Source organism: Pongo pygmaeus, chromosome 18, assembly GCF_028885625.2.
Source record: "Pongo pygmaeus isolate AG05252 chromosome 18, NHGRI_mPonPyg2-v2.0_pri, whole genome shotgun sequence".
In the NCBI taxonomy this organism is placed as follows: domain Eukaryota; kingdom Metazoa; phylum Chordata; class Mammalia; order Primates; family Hominidae; genus Pongo; species Pongo pygmaeus.
In genome coordinates, this window is record NC_072391.2 from 1,040,934 (window position 1) to 1,058,628 (window position 17,695).

At 53.3% G+C, this 17,695-nt stretch overlaps 1 protein-coding gene across 3 annotated transcripts in view; it reads right to left on the minus strand.

Annotated features, from left to right (window-relative positions):
* Window positions 1-17,695, minus strand: part of LMF1 (lipase maturation factor 1) — a 110,985-nt gene that overhangs the window by 73,430 nt on the left and 19,860 nt on the right. For 2 of the 3 annotated variants that reach the window (XM_054455370.2, XM_054455369.2), the window contains exon 3: window positions 3,864-3,874. In XM_054455370.2, coding sequence (XP_054311345.2) covers window positions 3,864-3,874 — 11 coding nt within the window. Of the gene's footprint in view, window positions 1-3,610; window positions 3,774-3,863; window positions 3,875-17,695 lie in introns of those variants that run through there. The other variant, XM_054455371.2, reaches the window with a different exon arrangement.

Genomic DNA, 17,695 nt, shown 5'->3' on the forward strand with positions numbered 1-17,695 from the left:
GCAGTGCGCTTGTAGTCCCAGCTAATCGGGAGGCTGAGGCGGGAGGGTCGCCTGAGCCCAGGAGGTCAAGGAGCTGAGATTGCACCACTGCACTCCAGCCTGGGTGACAGAGCAAGACCCTGCCTTGAAAAGAAAAGAAACGAAACATAAACATTCTGTGGATGGTGTGGTCATCCTGAGAAAAAGGAAGACACTAGCGACCGGGGCTGTGCGGACTTCCCAGCCAGCGGCCGTTTCACTAAGAGCAGCCATGTGTATTTCAGGCGGGTCCCGCTCACGCCTACAGCATTGTGAGGGCATGTCCCGGGGAGCCCACGCCAAGCCATGAGCCCTCAGAAGGCAGGGTTTGCTGCTGGTGAAATGTTAGGATCTTTGACTGGCAGCCTCTGCAGACTGCTAGGCTGAGAATGGTCTGGGGCCGGGTGCAATGGCTCATGCCTGTAATCCCAGCACTTGGGGATGCTGAGGCGGGCGGGTTACCTGAGGTCAGGAGTTGGAGACCAGGCTGGCCAACACTGTGAAATCCCATCTCTACTAAAAATACAAAAATTAGCCGGGCGTGGTGGCGGGCACTTGTAATCCCAGGTACTCGGGAGGCTAAGGCAGGAGAATCGCTTGAACCCAGGAGGTGGAGCTTGCAGTGAGCCAAGATCGCGCCACTGCTCTCCAGCCTGGGCGACAGAGCGAGACTCCGTCTCAAAAAAAAAAAAAAAAAAAAGGTCTGGGACCGCCCAGTGGGGAACCCACAGCTACATGCAGCCATGAAGCACGTAAGGTGCAGCCAACGCAACCAAGGACTGGAGCTTTTTATTTCGTTCAGTTTTAATTAATTTTAGAAACACATGTGCCCTATGGCCGGGCTGGGTGGGGGCCCTGGAAGCCTGGCCCACCTGGAGCCAGCTGGCTGCTGCCTGGGGGCACGCACTGCCCGAGGATGCTGCTTTGCGGGCCGCAGGGTCCCAGGGACTGACCCTGCGCCCCGCTCTGAGCCACCTGATCTCCACTAAAGCCCACTGTGCAAAATGAAGACAAGGAATGTCACTGAGATGGACACAGCAGCACACGCGGCTTGGATGAGCTGAGGAACGCACGCACAAACTGCGTTCTCCCAGGCCGTCCCGAACGAGGCCACAGGAAAGGAGCCTCCCCAGAGGTCTCAGATCAGGAAGCCTGACCTTCCAGTGCCTTTGGTCTAGCTGTTCTGAGGCCCAGCACCCGGCGTCATACCTCAGTAACCGGCAGCTCTATGTTCTCCAAGATCAGGGAAGGGAAGACAGTTCAAAGACGCATGGCTGCTCGGAAGGCAGGGAGAGCACTGCCGAAGCTACTCTGAGTCTTCTGAATTTCTGCACGACAGTCCAAAGTGACGTGCTGAGCCTCTGCAGGGTCAGACACAACATGAAACTCAGGCTCACGAGGGCTCTCAGGCGGAAAACATTAACATTAATGAGTCAACGATTCGCTTCTGAGTCCCTACAATTACCACCTGTTACCGAAGAATCAGTTAGAATGTGTGACGCTCACCTGAAAACACCCAGGGAGACGCAAACGCAGAAGACGGACTTCCCTCGGCTGGGAGCGCAAGCGCAGCCCCCGACGGCGGCCACGCAGGCTCACGTCCCACCCCCCATGCAGACCCCGTTGCTTTTGCTTCAGCACGTGGTTGGGGACACGGGAGGCTGGCTCCAGAGTCACCCGGCCCCTCGACTGCCTCTGCCGCTCCAGCACTGCCTCTGGGAGTCCACTTCCCCAGGCGCTTTCCAGCACTGCCTCTGGGAGTCCACTTCCCCAGGCGCTTCCCCCACACCCTACTTAAGAGTAGAGCCTGTGTTCCCCAGGAGGCCTCACAGGCGAGGGCACGGGGAGGGTGAGCTCCAGGCCCTCTCATCCTCAGTGATGGGTCCTGTGGCCTCGGTGCTGAGACAGGGCAGCACCGTGGCCTCGCAGGCCCATCTCTCACAGGGAACACACAAGCTTCAGCCGCTGCCCCCCGAGCCTGCCCCGGCCCGCCCGCTCATGGCCCCCGCGGTGCTGACCCTCTGACCCGCGCACTGTGCTCTTGCCTCACGGACTCGATTTTGTGATCACTGCTCAGAGTTCACAACATCAGACAGCAGGGACTTCTCCCGCTAGACACACGTGTCAGGACCTAAAGGTTTCCCTCCTCATAAGAACTGGAAAAAAATAATACTGTTGTAATTGTACAATTTTAATTAAAAAAATTTATTTTTGTAGTGATAGGGTCTTGCTATGTTGCCCAGGCTGGTCTCGAATTCCTGGGCTCAAGAGATCCTGCTTCAGCCCCCAAACTGCTAAGATTATAGGCATGAGCCACTGCACCCAGCCTGTTGTAATTTTAAATAAATAAAATTTACTAAGAAAAGATTTGTTTATCTAAATGTTGAAGAATGTAGTTTTCCCTGTGGGCATTTTGATACTGAATGCATCCTGGCGCACTCCAGGGGAGGCCCGGGGACTCAGGCCGTCGCACACGCTTCCTCACGTCTACTCACTCCCGCACTCGTGAGCACTCCGGGGGAGGCCCGGGGACTCAGGCCGTCGCACACGCTTCCTCAGGTCCACCCGCTCCCGCACTCGTGAGCACTCTGCTCCTTGATGCAGCTGCAGGACTGTAAAAAACCAGCTGGTTCCAACCAGGTTACGTCAGATTTGCAAACGGAAAAGGAATTCCTGAAATAATTCCTTGCTTCTTGCTTTAAGAAAAACGTGGAAACAATGAACAGATGCAAGCACGCAGAGCCGCACGCCCTGACGGTGCACCCCAAGCCAGGCAGCACCCAGCAGCCAGGAAACCCAGGAGTGACAGTGGCCAAGGTGGCCTGGTCATCTGCAATTACAGGAACCTGCCTTTCAAGGTGATTAAAATCAGGAATAAGGTTCCTTTGTATTTACATTTTAACAGATTCTGATGTTCTTCCTTTCTTCGATTCAATCCAGATTTCCAGCATCACCGGTACTCAATATTGAAGGAATGAAAATATGTGAGGAATAAAAGCATGAAGAAAGTGACCTCTACTGCAAGGACACAGGCCCTGAGGCCTGAGACTGTGCAGGGGGCAGGCAAAGATCCATGCCCAGACAGGCCACCCCCGCTCTCCTGGGAAAGGGGCCGAGAGCCAGAGAGGCCGGGGCAGAGAGAGCCTGAGTGCAAGGTCCAGGCCAGGGCCTTTACCAGCAAAGACCGGCTCTTCTGCCTGCGCCCTTTGGTCAGGGAGAAAGGCAGGGGTGGGGTGTGGTCATCCTTCCCAAGGTCCTGGAGTCAGGTCTGCTTACCAAGCCACTGTGTGTCCCATGACATTCTGGAGGCCTCCGGGCCCAATGGAGGTCACATTCACTGTCCTCCCGGCCCTGTCCTGTCCACTGGGTGGCTGCCCTCTTCCCACCCTCCAGTATTGACTGCGTTGTGTGGGATGGGGAAGACCTCCAGTCCCCTCCACCAAACAAAGCACAAGCCAAAGTGCCCGCCAGCGTGAGTGCCGTGAGCACCATGAACCCTCTCTATGCCGAGGGGCACACAGCCTTGAGTGTCCACGGGGGATGGGCCGGTGGGTGCTTTCCCTCTGCCCCAGGGAAGCGGTGGTAATCACACCTGTGAGATGCCCACAATCACGCGTGCAGCCATCCGTCTCTAGGTGCCCGGGGCCTGGAAGCCCAGGAGCTCCAACATCCAGGGAGGAGGCATGGATCAGATCACAAGCGCCCACCACTGCCATCCGTGCATACTGGGAAGGCCGATGGCAGAGGCTAAGGAACGGGAGAGGCCAGGAAGAGTGCGTGAAGATACATACCAAACACACAACGCTCAACTCTCGCAGAGCTTTCTTTAAATGCATCTCACTTACCGAAAGAGTACCTGAAAAACAAAAGAAACGAGTATTAACACTTTGGCTTGTTTCAACCAAAAACCCACTGTTTCCGCACTCAGTGAAGCCCACCCTGGCACCCAGCACGGTGTGGGGTCAGGGAAGCCCTGCCAGGAGGACCTGCCCGCTGGGCATTAGGGGAACAGGAGCCCCTCCCCATGGCTCACACACAGGCAGGCCCAGAACAGGCAACCAAAACATATTCTAAGAGACACCTACTAAGTACCCATAGAAATTAAAAAATACGTATTTTGCGAATGAGTGAATTAATACTTATTTTTTTGCAGCATCAATTAAATGCCACGGAAAATGTCATACTCTGGAATCTGAAAATTTAAGGACATCACATGACCTCGAGCGCAGATCATTAGAAAAGGGATCTTCAATGAAAGGAATTGGTGGGAAAGGCTGGGAAAGGCCTGTGTCTTTACTATTGAATCTCAACCAAAAGGGGCTTCAGTGATGCTGTGACCTGCTTCTCACTCTCAGACAGCAGAGCCGCGGGCAAGCAGCACGCGTGTCTAGAGGAGACGGCAGAGCCGCGGGCAAGCAGCACGCGTGTCTAGAGGAGACGGCAGAGCCGCGGGCAAGCAGCACGCGTGTCTAGAGGAGACGGCAGAGCCGCGGGCAAGCAGCACGCGTGTCTAGAGGAGACGGCAGAGCCGCGGGCAAGCAGCACGCGTGTCTAGAGGAGGCGGCAGAGCCGCGGGCAAGCAGCACGCGTGTCTAGAGGAGGCGGCAGAGCCGCGGGCAAGCAGCACGCGTGTCTAGAGGAGGCGGCAGAGCCGCGGGCAAGCAGCACGCGTGTCTAGAGGAGGCGGCAGAGCCGCGGGCAAGCAGCACGCTTGTCTAGGAGGCGGCAGAGCCGCGGGCAAGCAGCACGCATGTCTAGGAGGCGGCAGAGGCATGGACAAGCAGCACGCGTGTCTAGAGGAGACAGCAGAGCCGCGGGCAAGCAGCACGTGTGTCTAGAGGAGACAGCAGAGCCGCGGGCAAGCAGCATGCGTGTCTGGGAGACGGCAGAGCCGTGGCCAAGCAGCACGCGCGTCTAGAGGAGACGGCAGAGCCGCGGGCAAGCAGCACGCGTGTCTAGAGGAGACGGCAGAGCCGCGGGCAAGCAGCACGTGTGTCTAGAGGAGACGGCAGAGCCGCGGGCAAGCAGCACGTGTGTCTAGGAGGCGGCAGAGGCATGGAGAAGCAGCACGCGTGTCTAGAGGAGACGGCAGAGCCGTGGGCAAGCAACACGCATGTCTAGGAGGCGGCAGAGCCGCGGGCAAGCAGCACACATGTCTAGAAGGCGGCAGAGGCACAGACAAGCAGCACGCGTGTCTAGAGGAGGCAGCAGAGCCGCGGGCAAGCAGCACGCGTGTCTAGGAGGCGGCAGAGGCATGGACAAGCAGCACGCGTGTCTAGGAGGCAGCAGAGGCATGGAGAAGCAGCACGCGTGTCTAGGAGGCGGCAGAGCCGCGGGCAAGCAGCACGCGTGTCTAGGAGGCGGCAGAGGTATAGACAAGCAGCACGCGTGTCTAGGAGGCGGCAGAGGCATGGAGAAGCAGCACGCGTGTCTAGAGGAGGCAGCAGAGCCGCGGGCAAGCAGCACGCATGTCTAGGAGGCGGCAGAGGTATAGACAAGCAGCACGCACGTCTAGAGGAGGCAGCAGAGCTGCGGGCAAGCAGCACCAACGCATCCCACACCTGCCTCAGCCTCTGACCTCTCTAACCCCACCCCACCTGACAGCAAGACCTACCCTTCGGCTCTAGAAGAGACCCCCTCTGCCACCTATGGTCCCGCAAGAGGCAGGCAGGACGCACCAATGCCCGCATGAGGAGCCCTGCCTCAGGTGCTCAGTGCCACACCCGATGCAGAAGGCACAGCATGTGGTTTGTGGACATGAAATGTACAGAACAGGCCAGTCCACAGACACAGGAGGTAGACTGCCAGGTTTATTCTGGGGTTGATCAGAATTTTTTTTTTTTTTGAGACACGGTCTCATTCTATCACCCAGGTTGGAGTGCAGTGGTGCAAAAGCTCACTACAACCTCAACCTCCTGGGCTGAAGCAATCCTCCGGCCTCAGCCTCCCGCGTTGCTGGGACCACAGGTGTACACCATGATACCCCACTAATTTTTGTATTTTCTATAGAGGTTTTGCCACGTTGCCCTGGCTGGTCTCAAACTCCTAGACTCAGGCGATCCTCCTGCCTCCGCCTCCCTGAGTGCTGGGATGACAGGTGTGAAGTGCCCCAGCCAGAATGTTTTAAACTTGGTGCTGGTGGCTTCAGAGTCCATGAATATGTGCACTGACTTGCACACTTTACATCAGGGGTGTCCAGTCTTTTGGCTTCCGTGGGCCACAATGGAAGAAGAAAAATTGTCTTGGGCCACACATAAAATATACTAACGCTAGTGACAGCTGATGAGCTGGAAAAAAACGAAAACTCATAATGTTTTAAGAAAGTTTATGAATTTGTGTTGGGTCTCATTCAAAGCCATCCTGAGCTGCGTGCGGACAAGCTTGCTTTAAATGCAGTTTTATGGTATGTGAATTATATCTCACTAAAGACATTAAGAAGCAACATTGCCTAATGAAATCCACAGGAATGAAAAGCTACAGGGTGTGGGACGGACCTCAGGGACCACTGCCCATCTCAGGGCTCCCTACACCATCCGACCTTTGAATATGTCTGTGATTTTCCACCTTGACATTACAATAAAAGCACAGCAAAGACCACGACAAACAACATCTGAGCTGTGGGGGGTGGGCAGGGACAGAGCACTGGAGGGCTCATTCTTCAACTGCATCAGGTGTGTGGCTGCCCCAGTGGCTCTGATATCTTTTTAAATCATCCCTTACCCGGTAGAGATCCACACTATTTATAGGTAAAAGAGTACGAAGTCTAGATTTGCTTTTCACTCCAGAGGAAGGAGGCTGGGAGAGAGAGGGGGGGCACCCTGTGGGCTGAGGAAGGAGGCTGGGAGAGAGGGGGTACCCCGTGGGCTGGGGAAGCAGGCTGGGAGGGAGAGAGGGCACCCCGTGGGCTGAGGAAGGAGGCTGGGAGAGAGAGGGGGGGCACCCTGTGGGCTGGGGAAGGAGGCTGGGAGAGAGGGGGTACCCCGTGGGCTGGGGAAGCAGGCTGGGAGGGAGAGAGGGCACCCCGTGGGCTGAGGAAGGAGGCTGGGAGAGAGAGGGGGCATCCTGTGGGCTGAGGAAGGAGGCTGGGAGAGAGGGGGTACCCCGTGGGCTGAGGAAGCAGGCTGGGAGAGAGGGCACCCCATGGGCTGAGGAAGGAGGCTGGGAGAGAGAGGGGGCATCCTGTGGGCTGAGGAAGGAGGCTGGGAGAGAGGGGGTACCCCGTGGGCTGGGGAAGCAGGCTGGGAGGGAGAGAGGGCACCCCGTGGGCTGAGGAAGGAGGCTGGGAGGGAGAGGGGGCACCCCGTGGGCTGGGGAAGCAGGCTGGGAGAGAGGGGGTACCCCGTGGGCTGAGGAAGGAGGCTGGGAGAGGGGGCACCCCGTGGGCTGAGGAAGGAGGCTGGGAGGGAGAGAGGGCACCCCGTGGGCTGGGGAAGGAGGCTGGGAGGGAGAGGGGGCACCCTGTGGGCTGGGGAAGGAAGCTGGGAGAGAGGGGGCACCCCGTGGGCTGGGGAAGGAGGCTGGGAGGGAGAGGGGGCACCCCGTGGGCTGGGGAAGCAGGCTGGGAGGGAGAGAGGGCACCCCGTGGGCTGAGGAAGGAGGCTGGGAGGGAGAGGGGGCACCCCGTGGGCTGGGGAAGGAGGCTGGGAGAGAGGGGGTACCCCGTGGGCTGGGGAAGCAGGCTGGGAGGGAGAGAGAGGGCACCCCGTGGGCTGGGGAAGGAGGCTGGGAGGGAGAGGGGGCACCCCGTGGGCTGAGGAAGGAGGCTGGGAGGGAGAGAGGGCACCCCGTGGGCTGGGGAAGGAGGCTGGGAGGGAGAGAGGGCACCCCGTGGGCTGGGGAAGGAGGCTGGGAGGGAGAGGGGGCACCCCGTGGGCTGAGGAAGGAGGCTGGGAGGGAGAGAGGGCACCCCGTGGGCTGAGGAAGCAGGCTGGGAGGGAGAGGGGGCACCCTGTGGGCTGGGGAAGGAGGCTGGGAGGGAGAGAGGGCACCCCGTGGGCTGAGGAAGCAGGCTGGGAGGGAGAGGGGGCACCCTGTGGGCTGGGGAAGGAGGCTGGGAGGGAGAGGGGGCACCCCGTGGGCTGAGGAAGGAGGCTGGGAGGGAGAGGGGGCACCCCGTGGGCTGCAGGATGCACTCCCTGCCCCCCTTTCCATGAGCAAAATCTTCCAAGCAGCCGCTGTACACATTGGCTAATGCTAGAAATAAATTTACCCCCAAAATGTTCCCAATACATAACCTTAGTTGAATGGAAAAAGGAAAAGGAGCTGATTTTTAAAATCCATAGAGAATAAAAGCTTTGCTCTTTTATTAGCCAGGTGTGGTGGCACACGCCTGTAGTCCCAGTGACTTTGGGGCCGAGGCTGGAAGATGGCTTAAGCCCAGGAGTTCCAGGCTGCAGTGAGCCAAGATCGCGCTACTATTGCACTCCACCCTGGGCGACAGGGCGGGAGATCCTAGCTAAAAAGACGCAGCCTCACGCTTTTATCAGAAGAGACCAAGGCCTGGAAGAGTTTCAGTGACTCAGGGCCACCAAAATACAAGCACTGTGCGGAAAAGGGGTGAGTCCAGACGCAGCTGCCTTCACACAGGCTGAGGGTGTTTGAAAACGCATTCTTCTGTCACTTCACCTGCTTTGAATTTTGAATTTCAAGGCTGCCTGATAAAAGATTCTTTAAATAGCAGGTTTTAGCTAAGGTAATGACATGAAAAACTAAAACGTCTTATTACTTTCATAGCTTTTATTATATTTTCAACAGTTGGAACTCACGTTAGAAGATACCGACTCCATGGAGTTCTTCTGGGGTTTGTTCTGTTTTGTTCTTTAAAGAAACTCAAGTCCTTCCTCGGACAGCGGGACGTAGATTTTGCTTTTGGATGGTCGGGGTTAACACGCTCCCTCTGACTGCCTAGTGAGGTCAGGAACCTGCTCCCCTGTGAGCCCCCACACCTGACTGACAGGCCGCTGTGGTCTCTGTTGACTGACAGGCTGCTGTGATCTCTGTTGACTGACAGGCCGCTGGGGTCTCTGTTGACTGACAGGTCGTTGGGGTCTCTGTGCTAGGGAGGCAGCAAGACCCCTGATGCCCTGCAGATGCTGCACACGGCCCCAGCAAAGGCGCTGCCCCTTGCACTTGACGGGGGCTCCCATTTCTATAGGAAGCCTTTGATTTAAAAGCACATTTGGTACCAGCTACTTATCATCTGTAAAAAGGCTTCATGTATAAATATTTGTTAAATTTTATGCTCCCCATTTTGGGGAAGGCTAGCTGTAAATTTGTGAGAAATCTTCCACTTTCTGGCCTAGCGCAAAGAACTTTGCTGGAGGCCTATCTAGAGTGTGTAGTAGGGACTTAATCATGAATCATGTTCTCCTGAACCACGCCCAGGTTCCTGACTTGTGTCTGTAGCTGATCACATCATCAATCGTGTCCTCCTGAACCACGCCCGGGTTCCTGACTTGTGTCTGCAGCTGATCCTGAACCACGCCAGGGTTCCTCCTGAACCACGCCCGGGTTCCTGACTTGTGTCTGCAGCTGATCACATCATCAATCGTGTCCTCCTGAACTACGCCCGGGTTCCCGACTTGTGTCTGCAGCTGGTCACATCACTGAACTACACCAGGGTTCCTCCTGAACCACGCCCGGGTTCCTGACTTGTGTCGGCAGCTGATCCTGAACCACGCCAGGGTTCCTGACTTGTGTCTGCAGCTGATCACATCATCAAGACTGAAGTCTTTGTCATGTGGTGAAGGCCAAACATGTGGATTTATTTACAGAAGTTACCAAAAAAAAATACCACAAGAAAAGAGGAGCGCCTTTGGGTGAGAGCAGCTGGGGGGCTTCCGTGTCTACGCGCCTCGCAGGAAAGGGGGTGGAGAGCCCACCAGACCACTGTGCCTCCCACCCAATCACGGGATGGGGTGCCAGCTAGCACTGGCAAGGCCGGGACGCTGGGTCGTGCTGTGCAGGGCCATGGCCTGCCTGGCACAGGGAAGCGCTAGACTGAACAGTGGCTTGTGGGGACGGCAGGGACGGGGCTGGACAGCGGCTTGCAGGGACAGGACTGGATGGCGGCTCGCGGGGACGGCGGGGACGGCAGGGACAGGGCTGGATGGCGGCTCACGGGGAAGGCAGGGATGGGGCTGGACGGTGGCTCACGGGGACGGCAGAGACGGGGCTGGATGACAGCTCGCGGGGACGACAGGGATGGGGCTGGACCACACGTAACAGGTCAGCAGCGCCAGTGAGGCAACTGGTTCACTGAAGACACGACCGCTGCCACCCTAATGTTTAATTTCATACAACAGAGAAAATAAAATGGTAATAACAAGAGGTGTCTTTGCAAACATCTGTCGCCTGTTGCCACTTACTGGAGCTGCCAAGAGGAAGTCCAGGTCCCAGGGCTGTTGGGAGGACCCAGGCTTTGAAGCCAGGCAGCGCAGGGAGCACCAAGCGCACGCGTGGCTCCCACGGACAGATGGACGGATGGACAGACAAAAGGATGGATGGACGGTGCTCCCAATACTGTGCGAAAACCGACCTCAGAGTACATATTCCATTCACTACAGGTGAGCAATTTAAAACAGGATGTAAATAGCCCTTAAAAGTGTAAGGAAAAAGTGCTGGAGGCCGTTTCGCCGAAGCACCAAAGGCAGCAATGAAAATGGGGAAAGACGGGCAGACTGGACACAAGAGGAACCCTGTGTGGAAAGCAAAGTCCGTGCACACAGAATGGGATGCGGCCGAGGGGTTACACCTTCCACGTGCGTTTACCTTCCCGGACAGCAGGGCCTCTTACAGATGGATAAACAAAGAACACTCACACCAAAGGGGAACGGCAAAGGCAAAACACAAATCCCCAGAGAAACACCAAGAGCAAAACCAAGAAAAATAACTTGGCAGAGAAATGTGTATTTAAATAACATTATTTTCACTTATAAACTCTCAGTGGTTTTTCGGAAATGGGATGTTCTGAGTAGGGAACTGGACAACAGCACGCTGCCCCCCGCCGTGAGTACGAACCCTGGGTGCAGGCTGGCGGCACCCGTCCACCGCGCACACCCTGACCCGGCAGCCCACCTCAGGAGCTTAGTTCCCACAGTAAGTCACAGCCCTGCAAAATATCCCTGCGCCACAAAGCTGGCCACTGAGGCGCCACTTCCAGCAATACAAACCAGGAACAACCACCGACGTGCCGGCCGGTGGGCTTGGCGCAACGAGCAAACACAAGTAACAGACCACCCTGTGGCCACCACACGTGCCGCCGAGCAGCGGAGGTCCAGACGGGCGCGTGGCATCTGAGGCACTGACCGCTGCATCGCTGAGACTGCCGGCGCCAGGCCTCGACCCTGCGGTCTGTGCGGCGACCCAGACCACTCTCCACGCGGCCTCTGCCTCTGTCGTGAGCAGTACATGCTGACCAAAGCTGCTGTCAGACAACGTCGGCGAGATGGGAAGATACTTGTGATTTGATGGGAAGTAAAAAAAGTTTAGTTATTTCCAATATTGTCATAAGGACTAGGTAATGAAAATTGTTTAAGAATTAAGTGAATAGACAGGGAATAAAACAGGATGTGCAGTCTGAGCCCATTTTTGTTGGAGAGAAGCCCGGGGCAGTGGGCTAAAAGGAGGCCCCCAGAGAGACTTGTCCACATCTTAATTCCTGAACCCTGTCTTATTTGGAAAAGGGGTCTCTGTGGAGGTAATAAAGTTAAGGATCTCGAGGTGAGGGCCTCCTGGACTATCTGATCACAGACGTCCTTATCAGAGAGAGGTACTTATCAGAGAGGTACCAAAGGTATCAGAGAGAGGTATCAGAGACAGACCAAAGAGGAGGAGGCAAAGCGGCAGAGACCCAAGTGATGTGTCCACAAGCCAGGGAAGCCCAGAGCCTCCAGGGGCTGGAAGAGACGAGGAAGGACCCTCCCTTAGAGACTGGGGGGGAACTGGCCCTGCCGACACCCTGATTTCAGACTTCTGGCCTCAAGAACTATGGGAGAGTAAATGTTTCTTGTTTGAAGCCTCCCCACGTGGTCACTGTCATGGCTGCAGAATGCCGCCGTGTGTCTCTCACGGGGCCATGGGAAGTGGTTTGGACATATCTCCATTCCCCATTGACCACCTCGAAGCACAGGCTCACCCACTGGGGACCAGCATCATGGAAGACAAGGCAGGTGGTGTGGGAGGGTCCTCTCGGCAGGCAGCATCCTGCCCGGGACGACGACCACAGGAAACAGCTGGCAAACCCCAAAGAGGAACACCGTTTATTTAAAGGAATGCATAACTTTAAAATATCAGTGTCATAAAAGATGGATGTCCCAGAAGAGACCGGACAACTAAACCCAACGCCGAACCCTATTCTGGAAAGTAAATGCTATAAATATTATTGTTAGGTCAGATGACAAACTGGAAAATGAGCGGGAGATGCAGTCCCAGAACGGCAACCGTGTTAAACCTACTGCAGCTAATCCCTGCGGGAATGAAAAGAACACTCTTCTTAGGAAATACACCCGGAAGTATCGCAGGGTAAAGGGGTTCATCAATTATGTCAAAGTGGCTGATGGTGCTGTTCTGATCTTCTATGTCCTCTTTTTTTTGTTTGTTTAGTTGTTCTTTCAATTATTGAAAGAGTGATTGATGTTAAAATCTACAAACAGAATTGTGAATTTGTGTATTTCTTCCTGGAGTTCTGCAATTTTTGCTTCATATATTGTGAGGTTCAGTATGTGGTGCCTTTATGTCTTTGTGATCAATTAACTCTTTTATTACCACAAAATGTCTCTGTACACCTCTGGTAATACTCTGTGTCTTGAACTTTACTTTGTCTAAAGTTAATACAGCCACTCTAGCTTTCCAGTACGTTTATGTAGTCTATACTTCTTTATCTTTATCCTTCCTCTTTCAACTCATTTGTACCTTTATATTTAAAGCATAGCTCTTGAAAACTGCATATACTTGATAGTTGATTTTTTTAAATTGATTTTTAAAATCAATTTAACAGAGCCACTGCACCTGTTGCCCAGGCTGGAGTGCAGTGGCTCACTGCAACCTCCGCCTCCTGGGTTCAAGTGACTCTCCCTGCCTCAGCCTCCAGAGTGGCTGGGACTACAGGCATGTGCCACCATGCCCGGGTAATTTTTGTATTTTTAGTAGAGACGAGTTTTCGCCATGTTGGCCAGGCTGGTCTTGAACTCCTGATGACCTCAGGTGATCCGCCCGCCTTGGCCTCCCAAAGTGCTGGGATTATAGGTGTGAGCCACCGTGCCTGGCCTGATTCTAAATCTCTGTCTTTTAATTGGAAGATTTAGTCCCTTACACTTAATGTAATCATTGATATGGCTGATTGGTTATTTTTTGTTTTCAGAGTCTCACCTGGTTTTTTGTCCTGTTCCTCTGTTCCTGCCTTCTCACTGGAAGCAAATATGTTTAACACTCCATTTCAATCACTCCATGGGCTCCTCAGCTACATATCTTTGCACTACTTTTAGTGATTGCCCTACGGCTAACAACAGCTATCTCACCTACTCACAACAGACCTGGGGTTAATATTTTCCCGCTTCATGTAGAATTTAGAGAGCCAGTGACGTTACAGATTCAGGAAGGATCCCCTCCCTCCTTTGTGCTAATGTTGTGTATATTACAGTATTACAGTTTTTGCCTTAGTTGTGTCTATATTAAATTAAGAAAAAAAAAATAGAGAACATTTCATATTTACCTACCTTTACCATTTCCAGTGGTATAGAAAGATTTTACTCCTTTCTATAGATGACTTTCTGCCTAGCAATAATTCTTTTTGCCTAGCAATAATTCCTTCAGCCTGAAGATATTCCTTTAACATTTCTTATAGTGTGTCTGCTGGCAAAGCCTTCTCTCAGTTTTCCATTATCTGAAAATGTCTTTATTTTGCTTTTGTTTTTGAAGGATATTGTCACTGGATAGAACTCTGGGTTGACGATCGTTTTTCTTTAGAACTCTAAAGATGCCAGTCCATCATCCTCTGGCCTCCAGTGGTTATAAGAAGCCAGACATATTTGAATCTTTATTCTCTGAGTGTAACGTCTTTTTTTTTCCAGGTGCTATCTTTGTCTTTGGTGTTCAGTAGTTTGACTACAATGTGCCTGGATAACGTTTTTTCTTACTTTTACTGCTTAGAGTGTGCTGAGCTTCTTGGATTTACACATTTACATCATTCAGCTATTATTTCTTTAAATACTTTTTATGCCCCATTTTCTGTGTCCTCTCTCTGTGGGGCTCCAATCACACGTATGTTAGACCACCTGGTGCTATGTGCCTCATTCTCTGTGTCCTCTCTCTGTGGGGCTCCAGTCACATGTATGTTAGACCACCTGGTGCTACATGCCCCATTCTCTGTGTCCTCTCTCTGTGGGGTTCCAATCGCATGTATGTGAGACCACCTGGTGCTATGTGCCTCATTCTCTGTGTCCTCTCTCTGTGGGGTGCCAATCACATGTATGTTAGACCACCTGTTGCTATATGCCCCATTCTCTGTGTCCTCTCTCTGTGGGGTTCCAATCGCATGTATGTGAGACCACCTGGTGCTATATGCCCCATTCTCTGTGTCCTCTCTCTGTGGGGCGCCAATCACATGTATGTTAGACCACCTGTTGCTATATGCCCCATTCTCTGTGTCCTCTCTCTATGGGGTTCCAATCGCATGTATGTTAGACCACCTGGTGCTATATGCCCCATTCTCTGTGTCTTCTCTCTGTGGGGCTCCAATCACATGTATGTTAGACCACCTGGTGCTATATGCCCCATTCTCTGTGTCCTCTCTCTGTGGGGCTCCAATCACAGGTATCTTAGACCACCTGGTGCTATCCCACATGTCATTGAAGCTCTGCTCATTTCAATCTTTTTTCTGTTTGTTCTTTAGCTTGGATAATTTCTACAGATTTCTCTTAAAATTCATTGAGGCTATCTTCTACCCATCTCCAACCTGTTATTAAGCCCATGCAACAGATTTTTCAGTACAAATACTGTACTTTTCAGTTCTAAAATGTCCAATTGGCTCTTCTTTAAAGATTCAGAGTCTCGGCCGGGCACGGTGGCTCACGCCTGTAATCCCAGCACTTTGGGAGGCCGAGGCGGGCGGATCACGAGGTCAGGAGATCAAGACCATCCTCGCTAACACGGTGAAACCCTGTCTCTACTAAAAATACAAAAAATTAGCCGGGTGTGGTGGTGGGCGCCTGTAGTCCCAGCTACTCGGGAGGCTGAAGAAGGAGAATGGCGTGAACCCGGGAAGCGGAGCTTGCAGTGAGCCGAGATTGCGCCACTGCACTCCAGCCTGGGCGACAGAGCGAGACTCCATCTCAAAAAAAAAAAAAAAAAAGATTCAGAGTCTCTGCTAAATTTCCCATGTGTTCATTCATTAAGACCACTACTAGGCTGGGTGTGGTAGCTCATGCCTGTAATCCCAGCACTTTGGGAGGCTGAGGTGGGCGGATCACCTGAGGTCAGGAGTTTGAGACCAGTCTGGCCAACAATGGTGAAACCCCGTTTCTATTAAAAATACAAAAATTAGCTGGGTGTGGTGGCGCACACCTATAATCCCAGCTACTTGGGAGGCTGAGGCAGGAAAATTGTTTGAACCTGTGAGGTGGAGGTTGCAGTGAGCCAAGATCTCACCACTGCACTCCAGCCTGGGGGACAGAATGAGACTCTGTTTCAAAAAAAAAAAAAAGAGGAATACTTCCCTTGAGTCCTGGTGTGTATCTGTCATGGCTGCCTCAAATCTTCTTTTCTACTTGTGGTATCTTGGCTATCACGCTCAGTTTCTCGTGACCCTTTTTTGTTTCCTGTATAGGGATCCTATTTTCCTATTTCTTTACCTGTGTAGTAGTTTCTGATTCTAGTTGACATTATGAAAGATCATAACATCATTGAGAGGTTAATTTTGTCTGCTTCCTTTGGAGAGTGAATGAGTCTGTCTGGTAAGCAGTTGAGCTACTGGAGGATGAACTTGGTCTTTCCAAAAGCTCAATAGGGTCAGTCTAGAACAGCCCTTTTCTAGGGCGAGAGGAACCCTCCTCCTAAGATGTGGCCTTTCTGGGGGCATGGGCTGAGTGCCTAGGGTCTTATGCAAGTTGCCTCCGGACTGGCTGATGGGTAGGCTTGTCTCCCCAGCACTGTGGGACCCTCAGACTCACCACTAAGGTCACCACTCCCTACCTGCCACTTTCCACCAACCCTCAAAGACTCTACCTGCCACTTTCCACCAACCCTCAAAGACTCTCACTCTCCACGTTCACAGCTTAGAACAAACCCAAAGACTTAGGGGAACCCATGTAGCTTTCTGTGGTGATGTCTCTGTTAGCTCCTTTACTCTGGTGCCTTGCCGCACAAACGCAAGCTGCCCTCAACTCTGATCCCTGCCTCCTGAGCTTGGAGACGCCTTGTGTTCTGCTGGGTGCCCTAGCTGCGGTGTACAAGGTGCTCAGGCAAAAGGCCGGGGCCACTGAGGCCACCCCGTATGTATCTCCTTTCCGGGGACAGCAGTCTTGGGCACCTGTGCCCTCTGGTATTTCACTTGCTGACGTTTTCATAGTGGGGAGGCTCGTCCTGCACCTGCCACTCTGCCATGGATGGGCATGGAGGCCATGAAGACAAATCTCTTAAAGTATTCTTTCAATGTGAGACATCCTCTCCCTCAAACTGCCCCTGCCAGGCTTGCCCTGTCTACGGCCCCTCCTTGCTGCCTGCTGAAGTCTCGCCCTGTCTACGGCCCCAGCGCCCTAAACACCCCATCCCATCTCAAGTGTCCTCCCTGCCCCTTTGGTGCACCCTGATGATTATGGGATGTACTCTTTGGAGTCAAAGAAATACATATCTCTTGTTAGGTTAAAAAAAAATAGTGGGCTGGGCACCGTGGCTCACGCCTGTAATCTCAGCACTTTGGGAGGCCAAGGCGGGTGGATCACTGGAGGTCAGGAGTTCAAGACCAGCCTGGCCAACATGGTGAAACCCCATCTCTACTAAAAGTACAAAAATTGGCCAGGCGTGGTGGCAGGTGCCTATAATCCCAGCTACTTGGGAGGCTAAGGTGGGAGAATCGCTTCAACCCAGGAAGTGGAGGCTGCAATGACCCGAGTTCGCACCACTGCACTCCAGCCTGGGTGACAAGAGCGAGACTCCATCTCAAAAAAAAGGAAAATATTTGGCTGGGCACGGTGGCTCACGCCTGTAATCCTAGCACTTTGGGAGGCTGAGATAGGAGTATTGAACTTTGAGCCCAGGAGTTCAAGACCACCCTGGGCAACATAGTGAGACATCCATCTCTACAAAAAATAAAAATATTAGCCAGGTGTGGTGCTGGGCGCCTGTAGTCCCAGCTATTTGGGAAGCTGAGCAGGGAGGATTGCTTGAGCCCAGGAGGTTGAGGCTGCAGTGGGCTGTGACTGTGTGACTGCATTCCAGTCTGGGTGACAGACCAAGAGCCTGTCTCAAAAAAAAAAAAAAAAAAAAAAAGTTCAGCTGGCACTGGGTCAGAGTTAAAAAATTTAAAAACAGAAAAAATATCTGTTTAAAATGTGAAAGAGATTTAGGTTAAGAATGGAAAGGGTCACAATCTATTTGGATAACTAGAAGGCCTCGGCAGAAAGGGTCGGGAATCTATTTGGAGAAGTAGAAGGCGTTGGCAGAAAGGGTCAGGAATCTATTT